Source organism: Lichenostomus cassidix, unplaced genomic scaffold (genome assembly GCF_008360975.1).
Source record: "Lichenostomus cassidix isolate B80296 unplaced genomic scaffold, HeHo_3.0 HiC_scaffold_33, whole genome shotgun sequence".
Classification (NCBI taxonomy): domain Eukaryota; kingdom Metazoa; phylum Chordata; class Aves; order Passeriformes; family Meliphagidae; genus Lichenostomus; species Lichenostomus cassidix.
The window spans coordinates 625,624-644,322 of record NW_028147632.1 but is presented as its reverse complement, the minus strand read 5'-3'; the positions used below and the strand labels follow the sequence as shown (position 1 = coordinate 644,322).

General features: G+C 49.6%; 2 protein-coding genes and 1 pseudogene across 3 annotated transcripts in view; 1 reads left to right on the top strand and 2 right to left on the bottom strand.

Annotated features, from left to right (window-relative positions):
- LOC146421311 (uncharacterized) overlaps nucleotides 1–8,119 on the bottom strand; it is a 141,095-nt gene extending 132,976 nt beyond the window's left edge. Inside the window, exon 1 of the mRNA XM_085047140.1 lies at nucleotides 7,813–8,119. The gene's annotated coding sequence lies outside the window, so the exon portion shown is untranslated. The remainder of the gene's footprint in view (nucleotides 1–7,812) is intronic.
- The window catches only part of LOC146421301 (uncharacterized), a 167,787-nt pseudogene that overhangs the window by 63,208 nt on the left and 85,880 nt on the right, over nucleotides 1–18,699 (bottom strand). The window lies entirely within an intron of this gene.
- LOC146421310 (uncharacterized) overlaps nucleotides 12,094–18,699 on the top strand; it is an 8,471-nt gene continuing 1,865 nt past the window's right edge. Inside the window, exons 1-2 of the mRNA XM_085047139.1 lie at nucleotides 12,094–12,116; nucleotides 13,124–13,433. Coding sequence (XP_084903265.1) covers nucleotides 12,094–12,116; nucleotides 13,124–13,433 — 333 coding nt within the window. The remainder of the gene's footprint in view (nucleotides 12,117–13,123; nucleotides 13,434–18,699) is intronic.

Genomic DNA, 18,699 nt, shown 5'->3' with positions numbered 1-18,699 from the left:
TTGGATCACCTGGTGCTGGATCAGGTTGGAGCTCTTGCTGAAGTTCTTCCCACATTCCCCACACTTGTAGGACCTCTCCCTGGTGTGGATGTGCTGATGTTTTCTCAGGCTGGAGCTCCACCCAAAGCCCTTTCCACATTCCCCACACTCATAGAGCTGTTCCCCTGTGTGGATCATCTGGTGCCAGATCAGGCTGCAGCTCTTGCTGAAACTCTTCCCATGTTCCCCACACTTGTGGGGCTTCTCTCTGCCCTCAGGCTTCTCCCCCAGCTCTGAGCTCCGGCTGCATCTCTGGCCTCCTTCCCGGCACAGCGAGGCTCTTTCCTCCTCGCAGCTCCCTGGGCTGCGTTTGCAGCTCCTCCTCGGGCAGCATCTCCGGGCCTTTTCCTCCTCCTCCACACGGCCATGCCTTGGCAATGACAAATCCTGCTTTGGGGAAAAAACAAGGGCTCAGCACCTTGGGTTTGGGCTTCCTCCTGCCCAGCTCCAGCTCTGGAAGTCACCAGGCATCTTGGGTCTGTAAAAATCTCCAAAACACCAAGATGCAGCCCAAAAATCCCCCATACCTAAAGACACAGCCCCTAAAGTCCCAAAACAGCCAGATTCAGTCAGAGCTCTCTACAAAATATTAAGATTCAGGCCACCACCAAAACACTAAACCACCAACATTTAGCCCAATAAACTTCAGAAACACCACGATTTAACCTCTGTGAGCTGTGGATCCCCTGCCCCAGTCACCTGCTGGATGTGGGGGAGAGTTGCAGATACAAGGAGTGGTAGGACCAAGTGGTGACTCCTCACACTCCTCTTGCCCTCACTACTCCTCCTCCTGCAAAAGGTGGGGAGCAGAAGAATCAGGCACAGAGGTGCAGGGCTGGCTGGGGCTGTGGGGCAGCCAGGGCTCAGGGATGGGCAGTGCTGTTCTGATCCAATTATTAAGGTTCTTTGGAAATACATCTGCCCAAATTAAGGTGCAAATGAGACCATATGCCAATCAATAGTATGAGTTTTATTTGATAGTAAATATGAGAGAGAGAGGGAGGAAAAGAGAGAAAAGGAGAAGTAGGAAAAGAGGTGGGGAGGACAGAAAGAGGGAGAAAGAAAATATCACCATCCATGGATCCCAAAGATGTTGTGTTGATCCTCTCCAGCTGGTCTTCTTGGTGGTGATGGTCCCCCTGGAAAGCACAGAATCCCATGGGTTAATATACACTCAGGCCAGGGGCAATGTCCAGGCATGTCCCCCGGGGGAGGGGACAGTCTCTAGCAGCAGACTCTGCTTGCATCACGTGCACTTCTGTGTTGCAAGGCCTCTGGGGAGCACTTTGGGGGGTCTTTCATGGATTGTGACTCCCCCTCAGCTGCCTCTCATGTGAACGTCCCGTGGATGAGGCCAGTGGGGTTGGGGGTTCCACAGCTGGGCAGTTTGTGTAACAGAGTTTTGTGTAATGTGTTTTTTGTTTGTTTGTAACGGTGTTTGTTGCCTCTGACCAGAGGTTACACCACACACCCCAAACCTCCTCCTCCCCCCTCAGCTGGGGGGGAGGTTTGTGCAAATCTGGCTTCTGTGAGCTGTGCTCTGCCCCCACCCCAAACTCAGCCATCGATGATTCTCAGTGCACCCGGTGGCTTTGGCCTTTGTGTATGCATACCTTTCCCTCAGCCTGAGATGACGGAACAATAGGTTTCCCTTTATCTAATCTCAGCAGTTTGACTCTCAGTCCAAAGTCCCCTTCAGGGAGGCTTCTTTGATTGTAGCTTCTTTATACACTTCTTTGTTATAACAAGCAAAACTTTATATCAATGTGTGAGGCATGAACTATTTCCATCTCTTACAAGTGCCTGACCCCAACAACCCCCAGGCAGGGCCGGCAGTGGCCCCAGGCACCCATGAGGCTGCAGGACACCCCAGTCGCCTGCCTGGCCCAGGGAGCTGCCGGCCCTGCCTGCCGGGGGAGCTGCATTTGGACACTGCGGCAGGACAGGGAGCAGCTCTGGGATAGGGGAATGGAGGGGAGGGTGAGCATGAGGAGGAAGGAATATCTGGGAAATGTGGATTATACATGGAAGGATCAGGATTTTCTTTTAAGAATTTTGGTGGGATCACTGGAGAAATGAATGATTTTGCAGAAAGCTCAGCAGCTGTCACAGGATGAGCACCCACAGGCAGGGAGCAGGGCTGGAGGAGGGGCAGAATAAGCCCCTGGAGGAGTTGGTCACAAAGGCACAGCAGGGCAATGGAAGAAGGGATGAGGAAAAGGCCAAGGTGAAGGCAAAGGCCATGGCAGAGTTTCTGCAGCCCCTGAGGGATGAACTGCAGGGCTCATGGGGGCCCCAGGACCGAGGGGACAGGGTCAGCCACAGGGATGTGGCACAGGCATTGCCCTCCTCAGCAGGGGAGAGCTGACCCAAACAGCCCTGGGAAGGAAGCAGGGTTCCATCTGCAGGGCACAAGGACACTGGAAGCAGAGACAGGAGGATCCTCAGCAGGAGGAAGTCCCCCTGTTGATGGAGATGGATTGGTAATGGTGTTAGATCTCCCTTGGTAACAGGGACCCAGCTCACTGGGATGTGTCCCTTTAACACTCCTATCCTGCCAGTCAAGAAATCAGATGCAACCTATAGAGTGATGCAGGACCTAAGGATAATAAATGAGATTATTAAATGAGGCACCCCACAGTCTCAGAGCCTTACACCATCTTGGACCAGGTTCCCTCCTCACACCACTGCTATTCATTGCTTGATTTAAAAGATGCTTTCTGGAGATGCCCACTTGCAGAGGATTGTAAGCAGTATTTTGCCACTGAGTGCGAACAAGAGGAAGAAGGGAAAATGGTAAAGACATGGACAGTCCTTCTGCAGGGAAGCACGGAAGCACCAGTCTTTACTCGGGCAAGTATGCAGAAAATACAGAAAGAATTTAGCCCACCCCAGGGACTGGGCTATTGCAGGATGTGGATGACTTGCCAGGAATCAGGAGGACAAGAGGAAGTGGTAGAAGGAGCCACAGTGAAATTGCCTAATTTTCTGGCTAAAAGCTCTCAGTACCTGAAAAGAAAGCACAAATGGTGGAGAAAAAGGGTTAATATGTGGGACATATTTTGACTGAAAGTTTGTAGTGTATTGGCCCAGAGAGGGTCCAGGGAATCTCAGAAGTACCATTGCCCAGGACTAAAAAAGGAACTGTGACAATTTTTAGGATTAATAGGGAATTGCAGGACCTGGATTGAGGACTTCTCTGTTCTAGCCAGAACACTGCATGACTTTTTAACCCCAGAGAGCGTCAGTGTTGTGGTATGGACATGAGAAAGAGAGAAAAACTTGAGAAACTTAAACGACAAATTGAATAATGCCCTAGCCACAGCTCTTCCAGACTCAGAAAAGATATTGGAGTTCTATGTAGATGATAAACAGGGCCATTCCAGAAGAATTCTCATGCTAAAATGTTGAGCCCAGTGGCCAGAGAGTGACCTCATTGTCTGCAGAATTGTGCAGCCACGGCTTTAATGGGAACTGAGGCCTAAAGACTGACAATATGAGGATCTCTAATTTTTAAAGTCTGGCATCAGTTAAGCATTGGTAACTGAAAGAGCCTCTAAATGGATGAGCAGGGCTCGGTTATTACAGTAGGAAACTTGTTTAATGGAACAGGAGGATTTAGAATTGAGGACAGGGGAAGGGTTTAACCCAACCTCCTGTTTGAATGGCCCTGGACAGGGGGCTGGCAAGAAACCCATGACTGTATTCAAGTGACAGAGCTCCAGACTGGGCTGGGAGAGATTTATGAGAAACCCCCTGGCCCCACGGAGAAAATGTGATTATTGATGTGTCTTCAAGGGCTGTAGAAGGGAAATGGGTCACAGGATATGCTGCTATTAAGGGAAGGGAATTAGAGGAAGGGGGGAGGTTACAGGCTCAGCTCAGACAGCAGAGCTGTGTGTGCTCCTGAAAGCCAGGGAATTATATGGGAGACAGTAGCCAACATTTTTCCTGATTCTAAATACACACATGGGGTGGTCCATGGGTGTGGAATTCTGTGGGAGGAAAGAGCTTTGTTAACCTGCAGGGGAAAAACATTTGCTCATGAGAGGTGAATTACTCACCTATTGGAGGTGGTGAATTTACCAACAGGGGTGGCAATAATCCACCCTAGGGGACACCAGGCAGGGTGCCCAGGGGAGGCAATAGCTCATGGAATGCTGCAGGAAGAGGCTCTGAAAGTAACACTTTTGCCAGAAAGTCTCCAAGATCCTCCCTTTGCTCCCAGTGGCTCAACTGCTGCCAGAGAAACTGTCTTTTCCACCAGAGGAGTTGGAGATCATTAAAAAGAGTGAGGCAGAGGAAAGAGGAGATAATTGGTTTACAAAGGATGGCACACAATGGATACCAAAAGCTTTGGCCCTACAAATATTAAAACTACTCCACGAAGGGAGTCACTGGGGCTCTCAAGGACTGGCAGAAGCCTTCCTCAAGATGTCATGCCTTGGGTCTTTCTGTTCTGCCAAAACAAGCTGTTGAAGGTTGCTTGATGTGTGCCAAAGCCAATAACCAGGTTAGAAAGAAACTTGCCAGGGAAGGAGGCCTTGGGCCGTACATCCTTTCCAACCATGCCAGGTGGATTTTACTGAAATGCCCTGAGCAGGAAGGCTTAAATATCTTCTGATAACAGCATGTCAGCTATCAGGGTGGCAGAATCATTTCCAACTGTTTCAGCAGACACTGGTTCAGTTATTAAGGTAATTTTGGAACAAATAATTCCAGGATATGGGATTGCGGAGAGAATAGACTCAGACGGGGGAATTCATTTTACAGGAAAGATCCTTCAGGGGGCTATGGCTGCTTTAGGAATACAATGGGACCTCCAAATTCCTGGCACCTCCAGACTTCAGGTCAAGTAAAAAGAAAGAATGGGGAAATAAAGAAACACTTTTTGAAGCTGGTGACAGAAACCAGGATGCCATGGGTATGGATTTTGTCATTGGCTTTGGAGAGAATAAGAGCCACACCTAGGGCAGATATTCCATTATCTCCCTTGGAATCGATGTTTGGAATTCCTTGCCCTGGTAATTCTAGACCTAGTGGAGGAGGCAGAGATAAGTGATGTACACTTAAAGCAGTCTGAGGCCAGAATCCTGTCTCTTGTGAAACCTCTTCCACAGGAAGCTCGGCTGGCACTGACCCTGCCTTTGCACTTTGCTCTTCACAACACCCAACCAGGACATTGGGGCCTGGATAAGGAGTGCAGAGAAGCACCACTGGTGGCCAAGTGCCATGGCCCATTCCAAGTGTCACTGAGCACAGAAACAGCTGCTAGCACAGCTCAGCATGGGGGGACCCCTCACCCTCGGCTCAAGGTCTCTGAAGCCCCACAGATTTGCACTTCCAGCTGCAGGAGGAGGATGGGAGGCTGCGACTGACCCTGCACACAAGGGGCCTGAGCAGCAGCCAGGGCTCCACATCGGGGGAAGCCCCTGGGCCTGCCCACACATCCCCTGCTAAATAGTCTGTGTGGGCACCCCTCCTCTGGCATCTCCAGGCACTGGGGGCCAATCCTTGCTGGCACTGCTGGAGGTTCAGTGCTTTCTGTGCCTGCACTCGCCATGGGTGGTGCAGAAGACACCGTGAGAATCAGACCCTGGGTCTAAATCAGACTCACACACTGGGCTGGCTGTGATTAGACTGCACCATTAGAGTATTTTTTTAAATATCAATAATCCTACTTTTATATTGTCAGTTAGCTTTGGGCCAGGGTGTGAGAATCAATTTTTAGTATTAGGACAAGAAGTAGCAAAAGTGTTTATTGTTTTGGATTTCACCTTTTGTATGCGTTTGTGTGGCTGTTAGTGATGGCAAAATTTTGCTAAGAGTTTTATGATGGTCACCTTTAGGTTGCATTCTGCAGAACTGGAAGAGCTTTAAAGGTGACTCTAACTCATAAACACTTAATAGAATATTGATCCTAAAAAAAAACCAAACAAAACCAACCAGCTTGTGGGGGAGGCCACATGTGAGTCACCCCATGGCTGCCCTGAAGAAAAGCTCAGTCCCAGGAAGCCACCAGAAGGACTTTTAGAAATGCAAATTAAAACTGCAGGGGGAAAGTGTGGACAATGGACCAGAGGCTTCTTGCCTGGGGGAGGAATACTGCCAATTCCCTCTGTCCCTCAGCCCAAGCTCTGCCTGCTTGCACAGATGGAATTTGCATAGCTAAAGGCAGAGCCCAGAGTGAGATCTGACTCTGCAACAGAAATTGGTTAAGTTGCAAAGGAAGACAGCAAATGGAGAATGTTGGGAAAACTTCACTAAAAAAAGTGGGGGGAATCATGCCTCTCCCCACTCCAACATTTCCTAGCACTGTGGATGCTTTATAGGGTGTAAAGGACCACTGGGGTTTTTTTGGTACCACAGCTTCAGGGAAATCAGTTGGGTATCCAAGTATATGATGATTTCATCAGAGAAAAGCAGTCAGTTGATGCATGCTCCTCCTGGCTAGAGGTAGCACCCCAAAATGTGGAAAAGATGAACAGCCACCAGAACAAATCCTACAACACCATGGACCAGCACCTTGGAAGCCTAATGAATTCAAATACAGGAGCCAGAAAACCCATTTATAATTTGAATTGCATCATTAGCTTATAAGCTGTCTTGGAAATAATAACCAACCAGACACCTCCAGCTCCTGACCTTCTTGCTGACCAAATTCTCTCAAATGAGGAACGTGACATTTCACCATGGCATGGTATCAGATTATCTATCAGCAGAAGGAGGAGGAGTTTGTGAGAATTAAATAACTCAGACTGCTGTTTGCACATAGTTGACAATGGAAAAGTGGGAAAACAGATAACAAAGCAAATAAGAAACTAGCTCATGCACTGGATCAAACACGGAAAGGATGGGAATGGGACATGTTTTTGTGGTTCTCTGGCAGACCATGGGAGGTTCTCTGGCAGGCCTGCTGATCCAGAAATGGCTACAAAAGGACAGAGAATGAGATCACTGAGAATAATCCCGAAACCAAAGAAAACCCAGGAAGAAGAGTAAATAGCAACTAAAAGTTAAAAAGACAACTACTGGGAAAATAGGAAGACAGAGGATTGAAAAGGATAAAATTAATATGTCTTTACAAACAGATAGTGTGAATTTGCTTGGAGATTGGGCCAGGGACCTGTAGATAAGGAAGTAATGAGAGAAACCATCAATTTCAGAAGATGTTACTAATTGACACAGACTGCTGCTCAACCACGATCGTGGTGAATTCCAGGACTTCAAGAACAAAGACTTAACACAGCCATGCATACCCTATATTATACAAAGTGGGGGTGCATATTAAGGGGGACATGCAGTGGGCGGGTGGGGAAAGGGAGAGATGCGGCCGGGAAAATTAGGATTAAAAGGAGGCTGCGTCCTCCAACACTTAGAAAGCTGCCCCATGGCCTCTCCCTTTGCTCATGAATTAAGTTACTTTTACAGAACTCCTCTATATCCTTTGGGCACACAAACCTCTGGCGATGAGAATTCTCCCGCACACTGCCGCCGACAGCGCAGCTACCTCTGTGCTACCGACAGCAAGCGGGACGAGCCAGCGCTGCTCCGGCACCGCCTCCTGCCGAGGCAGAAGCGGCAAGGAGACCGCGGGCAGCCGCTCCCTCAGCGGCCTCAGGCCAGCGGCAACACGGCGCCACAGCGAGGGAGGGAGGGAGGGAGGGAGAGACGGGAGAAGGAAGCCGCCACAGCCCCCCTGCCGCCCCCTCCATCCCCTCCATCCGCCCGCAGCGAGCCCCGAGCCCCGGCACAAGGCAGCGCGGCTCCCACCTGCGCTGGGACAGCCTCTCCGAGCTCCGCCGCCGCCTCCCCGGGCTCCGCTCCGCTCACTGCAGCCGCTCCGCTCCGCTCCGCTCACTGCTGCAGCTCCCGAGGATCCGGAGGCACTGCTGGACCTGCGAATGCTCGAATGAGGTGGGGCGGGGCGGGACCGTCCCTCAGCCCTGTCCTGACCAATCAGCGCCGCGATGACGAAGAATGACAAGCGGACCAGCCAATGGGGGCGAGGCAGTGTCTTCCGTGTCCCGCAGCTGGTAAAAAAAGTTCCACATCGTTTTGTGCGCCCCGCGCTGCCCAATTAAAATAATTCCTCGCCCCTGTTAACTCCGCTGAGCTGATGGTAAACATCGCTGCATCTCAGGCACGGGTCCAACGAGCTCCTCTTTTCCTTATGAAAAGAAAAAGGATTGTGTTTCCCTGTGCAGAAAAACCAGCAGAAGAATCAAAGGCGTTTAGGTTAGGAAAGACCTCGAAGATACAAAATCCAAGCATAAATTATAACGTTTAATACACCCTTTTCCCCTGTGAAATGCCACAGCATCCCTGCGCTCACGCTTTCTAAGCAAGCTGAGACCCAAACTGTGGCTAGGTGAAGCATTGTTCTGATAGGGAAGATGTGTGCTGATGTCTTTACAATTCCATGGCAGAGGGGATGGGTGTTAACTGGATCAACTTCAAGCTGCAGGTTTGAATATGTCGCAGTTTGACTCTGGCTAAATGCCAGGAATTGCCACATGACATCTGCTCAGGGCCCAGAAACAGAAAAATCCTGAAACACCAAACGGGTCTGCACAAGCCTGAGTTTCTGAACTTTGGGATAAAACAAGTTCAAGGGGGAAATATGTGGTAGGCAGTTCGGGAAGGCTGTACCTTCCTAGGACGTCAGCCAATGGGGGAAGGAACAGGGCAACACAGGGATGGGAGTTTGGGATAAAAGGGGGCTGCACCCCCCAAAACCTCAAGAAAGAAAACCCCGCAGGCGTGTGCCTCATCGGATTCTCTCCCTTTATTCGAATAAAATCACAGGACTCCTCTGTCTCCTTTATGGATGTTGTCTTTTCAGAGCATGATTTCCTGTACATGACTAAAGCCCATCTCTCTGGCCCTATAAACAGCAATCCAAAATGAGCCCCAAAATGAGGAGCAGCTCCTCCCTCTGAGTGAGGCCTCTCCAAGCTGGGAAATCTCCCATTTGCTGAACTTGGGGGATCCCCAAAAAACGAGGCACCTCCCACTCCTCGAGGCTCAACCTGCGGTGTTAAACACACGATCTCTACGATGGTATGGCAAAGATCCCTTTATTGTAAAAATCCAGGGTTCTTAAACCGTTCATTTGTTATGAGTTTACATACTTGTGAGGCATAACAGATGTGTTTAACCAACCACTATAGACCGTGATAGGAACAGGCATCAGGTACAACCACCCACGAGCCCCACGGTGAGAGCACTTATTGGTACTAATAATTGTTTTACAATTATGTAACTTGTTTTTCACCTCCAGCTTGGCTGAGGCGTTCCCAGAATGCTTTTCTAGTTCACCAAAGTAACAGAAGTGAGCAAGGATTTTACAAGGGCAGCAAGGCCCTCACTTTGCAAGGCCTTTCTGCTCTGCAACATCAACCCTTCCCTCTCTGGGGAGATGGAAATGGATCCAGAGTGAGCATTTCGCTGTACTCGAGGGGAATTCCTGACAGGTCCCTGGCACTGACTCTTTCTGTGTGCACACACTGTGCCTGTGTTTTGGCAAATGTGGCAGAAATGCTGCTCTGAGGTGTTTGAGTGCCTCGGATATCTGACTGAATCAGGCCTGTAAGTGAGGTTAAGTTAGAGTTATAAGCCAAGTTAAATGCTGCTAAGTGTTGTTCCTCTGTTAAGTGGCTAAATTTGACTTCAAAAACATAACTGAGGTTAAATGTTGTGAAGTGATACTCCTCTGTTAAATTGTTAAGGTATAAGCCAAGTTAAATGCTGCCAAATGTTGTTCCTCTGTTAAATTGAGACATCAGTGAAGGCATAAGTTATATATTTAGATAAATTAAAATACTGATATGTTTGAGTGCTGTGAAGCTTTTACACCTGGTTTCTTTTTATCCTCCTCCTCACCTTGCTTTCACACACCCACAGTGTTCTTTGCTCCCTTTCCAGTTTAATATCCTGTGATTTTTCTGGGGTTTTTTTGCTTATTTCCCCTTGCTGTGCCTTGACTGCCCTGTAAGCAGCAGAGTGACTCTTGCCAAAGAACTCTGTCATTCTGTCGCTTAAGATTAAATCTGGTTTTTGCAGATCCCCTCGGGGCTCGTTTATTAACAACTGCAAACACCCATTTTTCACAGCTGATTTTCTGGTTTCAGAGGCATTTCCTGGTTCGGAGGACAGGTGAGAGTTTGGGATGACCTGGAGCTGAAGGTGCTGAGAGCTGTGGGTGAGTCTGGGATGGAGCAGAAACCCCACAGAAGTCGTGACGTGAGCTGGCTGTGGTCCCAATCCCTGTGTGGGGAGGATAAAGGGAAGCCTGGAAAGGAGAGAGGAGCGGGAAGAAGGTGTTTTTGTAGGATTTATTTTACTAGTCATTCTCCTGCTGTGATTTGTTTGATAATCAATTCAATTAATTTCCTCAAATCGCTTCTGTTACAACCATGAGTGATGTCTCCCCACCCTTAACGTGATCCTCCAGCCTTTCCTTGTGTGAAAGGTATCGCTGTCCTGTTAACATTTAAAAGGTTTAATAAAGCACAATAGGGAACAAAGACAATAAAGCAAACAGTGCTGGGTGCTTGGCAATTAACCAGAAGCACGCCTGATATTGATGGAGATAAGCTTGAAAAACCTTTTCTATTGCAGCAGTCTAATACATATTCCTACTGTTTCCTGCCTAGGGTGAGGAGGGCACTGACAGAGCAGCTTTGGTCTCTCTCAGGCATCCCCTGAGCTCCTGCAGGGAGACTCTGCTCCATCCCGGACTCACCACAGCAGTTCTTTGGCCTCCTGACCGCCCCAGAACATTCCAGGCTCGTTCCTCTCCTGACATTTTGAGATGCTGGGGGGAATGTGGGAGCCAACAGGGAGGATGTGGGAGCTGCTGCCACCATCGCTGCACAACAACCACCTGCACAAATGGACAGTGACATTGCCTGCCTCTGCTCTGCTGTGTTCAAACCACATCATGAACAAAGAACAAAACCCCCAAAATTGTGTTTTCCTGGCTGCAAAGCTCAGCGAGGCTTGTGCCTTATAGAAATATTTCTTATATTCTTTTATAAACTAAGAATATAGTTTATACATTCCGATATGTTTCACTCGAATCTGCCCCAAGGCATCAATCACAAGACCTTCAGTCACCACATCAGGGCTGGGCTGGAAAAGTAAATTTACTCTTACATTTTTTTACTGGAGTAAAAGTACAACATTTACTCCAGTAGTAAATTGCCATCACATTCGGGATTCCTTGGCTCTTCCCATCAGTGTGGTCCAGAGCTGCTCTGGGGTTTTCTGCTCTCATGAGGTTTTTCTCTAGGAGAAAAGTCCGAGAGACCCTGGGAGGGAAATGGGAGCACATTGACCCTCCAGGGGTCAGTGAGGGGTTGGAAAGGTCTGAGTGCCCCGGGAGAGTCCAAGGAGAACTGTCATTGCCTGAAGTTAAAGAGCTGTAAAAGTTAAAGAGCTGCTGATCCTCCTCCCCAGGACCTGGCCGACAACAACTGACAGAACCCGCAGGCAGTGCTGGATGGTGAACTCTGATCGCTCCGATCTGCTCCGGCAGAGCCCAAAGCTCTGCTCTGCCCCAAATTCCCCTCCAGCTGCTTCCCCGCGCCTCTGGCTCCATCTAGTGCTGCCGATGTCCCCAAGTCCCCAAACCTGATGAAATTGGCTCAAATTCAGGTGGGAATGCCCAGTGCCTCCACCAGAGGGTGGAATTTCACAATGGAATGATGGAATCCTGTGAGGCACCGCACAGAGTCCCTCAGGAACAGGCCGGGAGTCCTGCCGGGAGCACCTGCCATGGCTCTGAGGGGCTTCCCACGGGCTCGGGGTCTCTCTCAGGTATCTCCTGCTCCGGCCTGGGCTGCAGGGAGATCTCTGCTCCATCCCGGACTCACCAGAAGGTTCCTTGGCCTCCTGCCCAGCCCAGGACATTCCAGGGCAATCCTGAGTCCGACTTTGAGGGTTCGGGGAGCTTCAAGCCCCTCAGAGAGTGTTGCAGCTTGTGGCCGCAGATTACAGTAGCTAACCCACAAACCGCAGGGGGCTGTGACAGCCTGAGCTGTTTGAGTTATGGAGATTGATGGAAACAAACAGTGAGCCCCTGCAGCTGAAGAATTAAACATGCACCACGACTGAAAGCCATTGGTCCTGCACACTCCCCACCCCCCACCCCGCCTTTCCTTATTCAGATTCGGTTCTGGAAGCTTCTCCTTTGTTCCCCTAAGCTTTGTATGTAATTGGTTCTTTCGAATTTTGTACCCTCCCCCCTCACAAGACTATTGGTTTGTACCCCTTTCCTTCTTCCCTTGGACTTCTCTGGTTGGTCTTTCGGCCTAGCCACTCCCTGTCTCCCTCCCCTTCTAATCCCCTGCAGCTGTCAGTTCTTTCATCGCTTTGCACTGTCAGGGCCCAAGAGCCATCTCCCCCTCTCGGTGCTGGCTGTGATGGCATGAGGGAGAAACCCCTTCCCTCTACCTTTTATCTCCTTCCTGTTACCACTGTGCTGCACCTGCTGCTCACCAGGGGCCGTGCTCACCTCGGCGGGAACCATCCCTCATTGCAGGAGGTGTCAGCCGGTGGCGCTGATCGCCTGCAGCTGCACCTCTGTGCCACAGAGCAGGCACTCTAGGTCGAGAGCAGGGCAGACTTTCCCGGACAAGACAACTTTATACAACAGGTGACTTCCAGAGATGGAGCTGGCAGGAGGAAGCCCAAACCCAAGGTGCTCAGCCGTTGTTTTTCCCCCAAAGCAGGATTTGCCATTGCCAAGGTGTGGCCGGATGGAGGAGGAGGAAAAGGCCTGGAGATGCTGCCCGAGGAGGAGCTGCAAATGCAGCCCAGGGAGCTGCGAGGAGGAAAGAGCCTCGCTGTGCCGGGAAGGCAGCCGGAGATGCAGCCGGAGCTCGGAGCTGGGGGAGAAGCCTGAGGGCAGAGAGAAGCCCCACAAGTGTGGGGAACATGGGAAAAGGTTCAGGTGGAGATTGGAGCTTATCGAGCACCAGGTCATCCACACAGGGCAACAGCCCTATGAGTGTGGGGAATATGGAAAGAGCTTTGGGTAGAGCTCCAGCCTGAGAAAACATCAGTGCATCCACACCAGGGAGAGGTCCTATGAGTGTGGGGAATGTGGGAAGAGCTTCAGCAATAGCTCCAACCTGATCCAGCACCAGGTGATCCACACCGAGGAATGGCCCTACACCTGCTTGGAATGTGGGAAGAGCTTTGGGTGGAGCTCCACCCTGAGGAAACACCAGCGCATCCACAGCAGGGAGAGGCCCTACGAGTGTCCTGAGTGTAGGAAGAGATTTCACAGCAGCTCTCATCTCATCAAGCATCAGTGGATCCACACAGGGGAGAGGCCCTTCTGCTGCTCCAACTGCGGGATGAGCTTCAACCACAACTTCACCCTTGTCAGACACTGGCACCTCCACACTGGGGAGAAGCTCTAAGAGTGTCCTGAGTGTGAGAAGAGCTTCCCCAGCAGATCTACCTTGACCCAACACCAATGGAGCCACCAGTAAGGGAAGCCTTGCAAGTGCCCCGAGTGCAAGAAGAGCTTTTTGCACTGCTCCAACTCCATCCCCTGTGGGAAGATCTGCATTGGATGATCCCCAGTGACCCCGTTGGGCAGAGCCCTGGTGATCCGTGGTGCTGGTGATCCGTGTGGGGAACACACCTGGCTGGAGGCTCCACATCCTCCTGGCTCTCCGTGGGCACCTGGATGTTCTTGCACAGGGGCAGGAACATCCATCAGGATGCAGGCCGATATCAGGAATTCCCACAGAAGGGCAGATTTGTTGATTTTTGACCCCAAAAATCTCAGCTGCTCCATCCAATCCTTTTCTCCTTGTTGGGATTTGACCCTGACTAAACGCCAGGCACCTCGACTCTCTCTTGCTACAGAAAAAACTATAAAAATACACACTAATCTCATGAGTCAAATGAGATAGGACACTGGTTGGTAGGAGGACGCACCGAAAAAAGGCAAACAGGCTTCACTTAAAGTTGCAAAAAGGTGATTTAATTACCTAACAGAGTTGGAGGATAAATGCAAGGCAAAAATAAGCTTTCCATACAGTTTTGTTCACTCCCCCCCTCCCTATTACGAACTTATAGTATTCACCCCCTTTCCTCCTTTATAATCAACAAACCCGGGTAGGGAGGCAGGCTGTGGGGTCTTTTCTCAGTCCACAGAGCAGATTCTTGAATCTGTTCATCACCACAATTCTTCTACTACAGATACTCTTTATCTCTACTTGTTTCTTCTCTCTCTCCAGTTTTCTGCTCTCACCCCCACCCTCTTAAGAAGCAGTTTCTGCACTCACCCCCCTTCCCTCTTTCCAAACCAGCAACACAGACAGGGGGCAGGGTGAGAGGGGTTCTCTGATCAGCCCAATCAGGGAGAAGGGTTCTTTACTTAGCCACGGGGTCCCTCCCATGAGAGACAGTCCTCTGGGAACTTCTGTGGCGTGGCTCTGATCTCACGAGCAATATCCCACCTGAATTCTGCTGCTTTGTGAGTCCTCTTGTCCATAAGGTGCAGACTCTGCCGAGCCGAGGCCAGGCTGCTTCCATCCCAGGAAAAAGGCCTTTTTCTCCCTTGCAAGGCCTTTGCAGCTTGAACTCTTTAGATGAGACTCTCTCGGGTCACAGCTTCCTCCAGACATCCACCTGCTCCTCTGACATGGGCTGTGGGTGGATTTCTGCATCCTTTTGGACTCCATGAGCTGCAGGGGAAACCTCCTGCTCCCCCCATAGCTTTCACCATGGCTAGCAGAGAGTTTTCAGCTCTGGCACCTGGGGCACCTCCTCCCCCACCTTCTCCACTCACCTTGGTGTCTCCATGCTGTTCTCCCTCACATATTTTCACCTCCACCTCCTCCTCCTCCAACTGCAAAGAAGTGAAAGAAGTGCGCACCTGCTTTGTTTTGATTTCTTCTTAAACATGTTTTCACAGAGGCATAACCAGCACCTCTAATTGGCCCAAACTTGGCCAGCAGCATGTCCATCACCTTCAGAGCCATCAGAGATTGGCTCTGCTGGACTTGATGTAAAAACTTCCAGATCTTGCACTCAGGACACACAGGAGCCATCTTTGTGCCACTCCCCACCCCTCAGACACCTCCCCAGGCCTACCACAACAGCTTCTGAGGGGTCCAAATTTCTCCTAGATGTTAAAAATACTTTACTGATGTTTTGGGCCAATCAAAACCATTACACTCCTGTGGCATCAAGGAACACTGGATGGCCTTGGAGATCTTTTCCAACCTCAGTGATTCCATGATTCTGATTTCCTGTGGCCCATTTCCCCAGAAAAATGGTGATGGATTGGGGCAAAGACCAAGATTTTGGAGACAGTGGGGTGGAAACCTCCAAGAAGGGTTCCTCCCTCCTACCCAAGCACATGGATCTTCAGCCAGCACAGACATATAAGTCCTTTTCTTTCACCCTTGGTTTTCTTTTCATTTCTCTTCATCCCTTCCTAACACCTGAATTGGGGTTTAAAATTAAGACATTATACTGAGACGTGGGTGGGGACATGAGGGGTCACAGCCCTGGGTGGGGACATTGTGGGACTGATGCCTTAAAGGCTGGTAAAATAAGAGGCAGACACAGCAGTATAGGGGAAAAAGGAAAGGGTATTCCCTTGGTTTTAAAAGGATCCCAGGTGCACCCTCATCACAGGTGGAATCACACTGAGGAGCACACCGTGTACAACATGGATACAATTTAATGGGCCTTACAAATTAGCAGATCTACCTAAAATCCCCCAATAAGAAACCTAACAAATGAAGTAATTGTTCCTCTATTTTAATTATGCCCCCCTAAATGAGGCTACAGTCTAGTTTACAAAAACATGTTCCAGAGAGGAGGCTCTGTCCAAGGTTGGAGCCTCTAGTTCTGAGACAGTAGGGATGCTTCGTCTTCCCCAGAGAAGCCCAAACTTGGCTAAATATCAGAGTACAAGGGTTATAGACATGTAGGGCTAAGGTACAGAGAGTGAAAGGTACAGGGAAAGGGGTATAAAAATGTATAAAAGGGTATAAAAAGGGTATAAAGAGCAAAGACAAAACCCATCAGGCATCATTTCCCCTCTTTTTAGAGACTAACAAGACTTTACCTTGTCTAGTCTCTACACTACTAACTACAGCACTGGTTTACATAACTAGCTATAGCAAAGGTAATAACTACAATACCAGTATTATAAATGCTTCTTTTACTCAGGCCCTGTTTGGTAACCATGAAGTGAGAGTGTGGAAGATATGGCCGAATTTCAAGGTGTAATTTCTGGAACCCACTTCATGCAGAATTTGAATCCCCTTCCCAATGTCTTCCAAACCTTTTTAATTTCCGATGGCCAGTTATCACATCTGTCTAGAGGTGGTAACTGGGTGCAGATCTAGCAATTGCTCATATCAAAATCTCTGGATACATTTTGGATCACCATGTTGTGCAATTTTTGGCTAAGCCTTGAGTCATGGTTACCAATTGGGCAAATAACAGACATGTAAAGAACCATTTAAATTACATTATCTTGATTTGCATCAGTCTCTGTTTTCAATGGTCTTAGGGGCAGAAGCTTTCTTCACTCTGGAGTAGTAGATCCATGGTCTTTTCCCAGCAACCTTTTTCAGCAGTTGGGAGGTCAGCAAAACTTGGAATGGTCCCTTCCACTTAGCTTGGAAGAGGTTGCTGGTCCACCACTTGATGCAGACCCAGTTTCCAGGCTGAAATGGGTGAGCAGGGGTGTCCAATCCTATAACTTTGGACTGCACAACGAATCTCTGGAGCTTCTGCAAAGTGGAGCTTAAAGCTGTTAAGTATTTCTGTAAATCAATTTTTCCCCTCATGTGAATTTCCCCCGGGATATGTGGAACCTGATATGGTTTGCCATATAGGCTTTCATAAGGATTTACACTGTCCCTCTGCCTTGGTTGTATGTGGGCCCTCAGTAAGGCCATAGGCAAAGCCTGAACCCATGTCATGGATGTTCCTTGACAGATCTTACCAGTCTGGGCCTTGAGGGTTCCATTCATACGTTCAACTTTGCCACTTGCTTGGGGCCTGTATGGTGTGTGCAGGTCCCAAGTAAGTCCCAGAATCTTGCTAACTTCCCTGATCATGGTTGCAACAAAATGTGGTTTTCTATCTGATGACATTCCCAAAGGAACCCCAAACCTTGGAATTATATGGTTGAGCAAGGCTTTCACTATTTCCTTTGCTGCATTGGTGTGACAGGGATAAGCTTCAGGCCATTCACGGAACATAACAACCAATATCAATACATGTTTGTATCCCTCCTTATTTTGCTGACATTTCAGCAAAACCTATCTGCCAGTAATCTCCCGGGAGATGACCTGCCTTTGTCACTGCTAACACTACTCTCTAGCTTTTGTCAGGGTTGTTTTTGCAACAGGTTTTACACTCGCTTGTTATAGATTGCACAAGATCAGTCATCCCTCTCCCTATTACTACTTTCTTCAGATGTTTCCTCATGGCCTCAGGCCTGGCCGGGACCCCCGCTGTATCCTCGCACTAATTTTGGGGGAGTTGTGTGTCCCCAGCCCTGCTGTCCCTCTGACCGCACCTGGCTGCTCCCAGTATTCCCAATAAAGCTTCCCAGTTGGCCCCGGTCGTGTTTATTGGGGGGCACTGGGGAGGGACCTGGGGGGACCCCGTGGTGGGGCTGTGACTGGGGGGCAGACCTGGTCCTGGGATGGGAATAGGGACCCCCGTGTGTCCCCAAGTGTCACCCCAATCTGGCGAGTCTTGGGAGGCACCTGAACCCCGACACAGCACCCAGCGACCCCCAAAAGGTGCTGAGACCCCTCTGAGCCACCCCAGCACCCCTAAGGACCCCCAAACCCCATAGAAAAATAGCCCAGCGAAAAGGAAGCCCTGAGAAAATGAGCCAATCAGAGAACACGCTCAGCAACGTTCAGCCAATCAGACTGCCCAGCAGGGATGACTCTCCAGATGCCAGGCAGACCCGCAGTTCCAAGCCCTTTTCTGTCGCTGTTGAGCCGCTAGCAGAGAAAGAAGACCCGGATTCTCAGCGTGGCATAAAAACCAGAGCTTTTATTATTTAATTCCAACGTATATAGATTTTTCAGAGGTCACTCAGATTGGTCAGTCAGAAACCTACCCCTAGGCCTGATTGGCCAGGCCTGAACTGTCCAAATCTCGAGACACTATTTTTAATAACATCCAAACTTTATCTTTGTTTATAAAACACATGAAAAAATTCTCATAGGAAAGACCTGTGCTAGCCACATTTTTCTATTGGGCTCTCCCACCACAGCCCCCCTGCTGCCCCACATAAAGGGCACGAGCTGAACGAGAAAGCTTTATATGAAAAAACGGGAGGAGCAGGGTGGGGGCAGAGTGACAGCAGGGCTGGGGGGAACACAAACCCACAAGAAAAACAGCCTGAGCACAGGGAGTAAATTTATTCCTGACTAACTCCCAGCAGCACAAAGAGAAGGGAAAGAAATCACCGCAACACCTTCCCCCCACCCGATGGGGATCACCTGGAATGGGGGTCACCAGGATTCTGCCCAACAGGGATCACTGGGGATCATCCACTGCAGATCTTCCCACTGGGGATGGAGTTGGAGCAGCAATGAAGCTCTTCCTGCACTTGGGATACTCGCAGGGCTTCCCTCACTGGTGCTT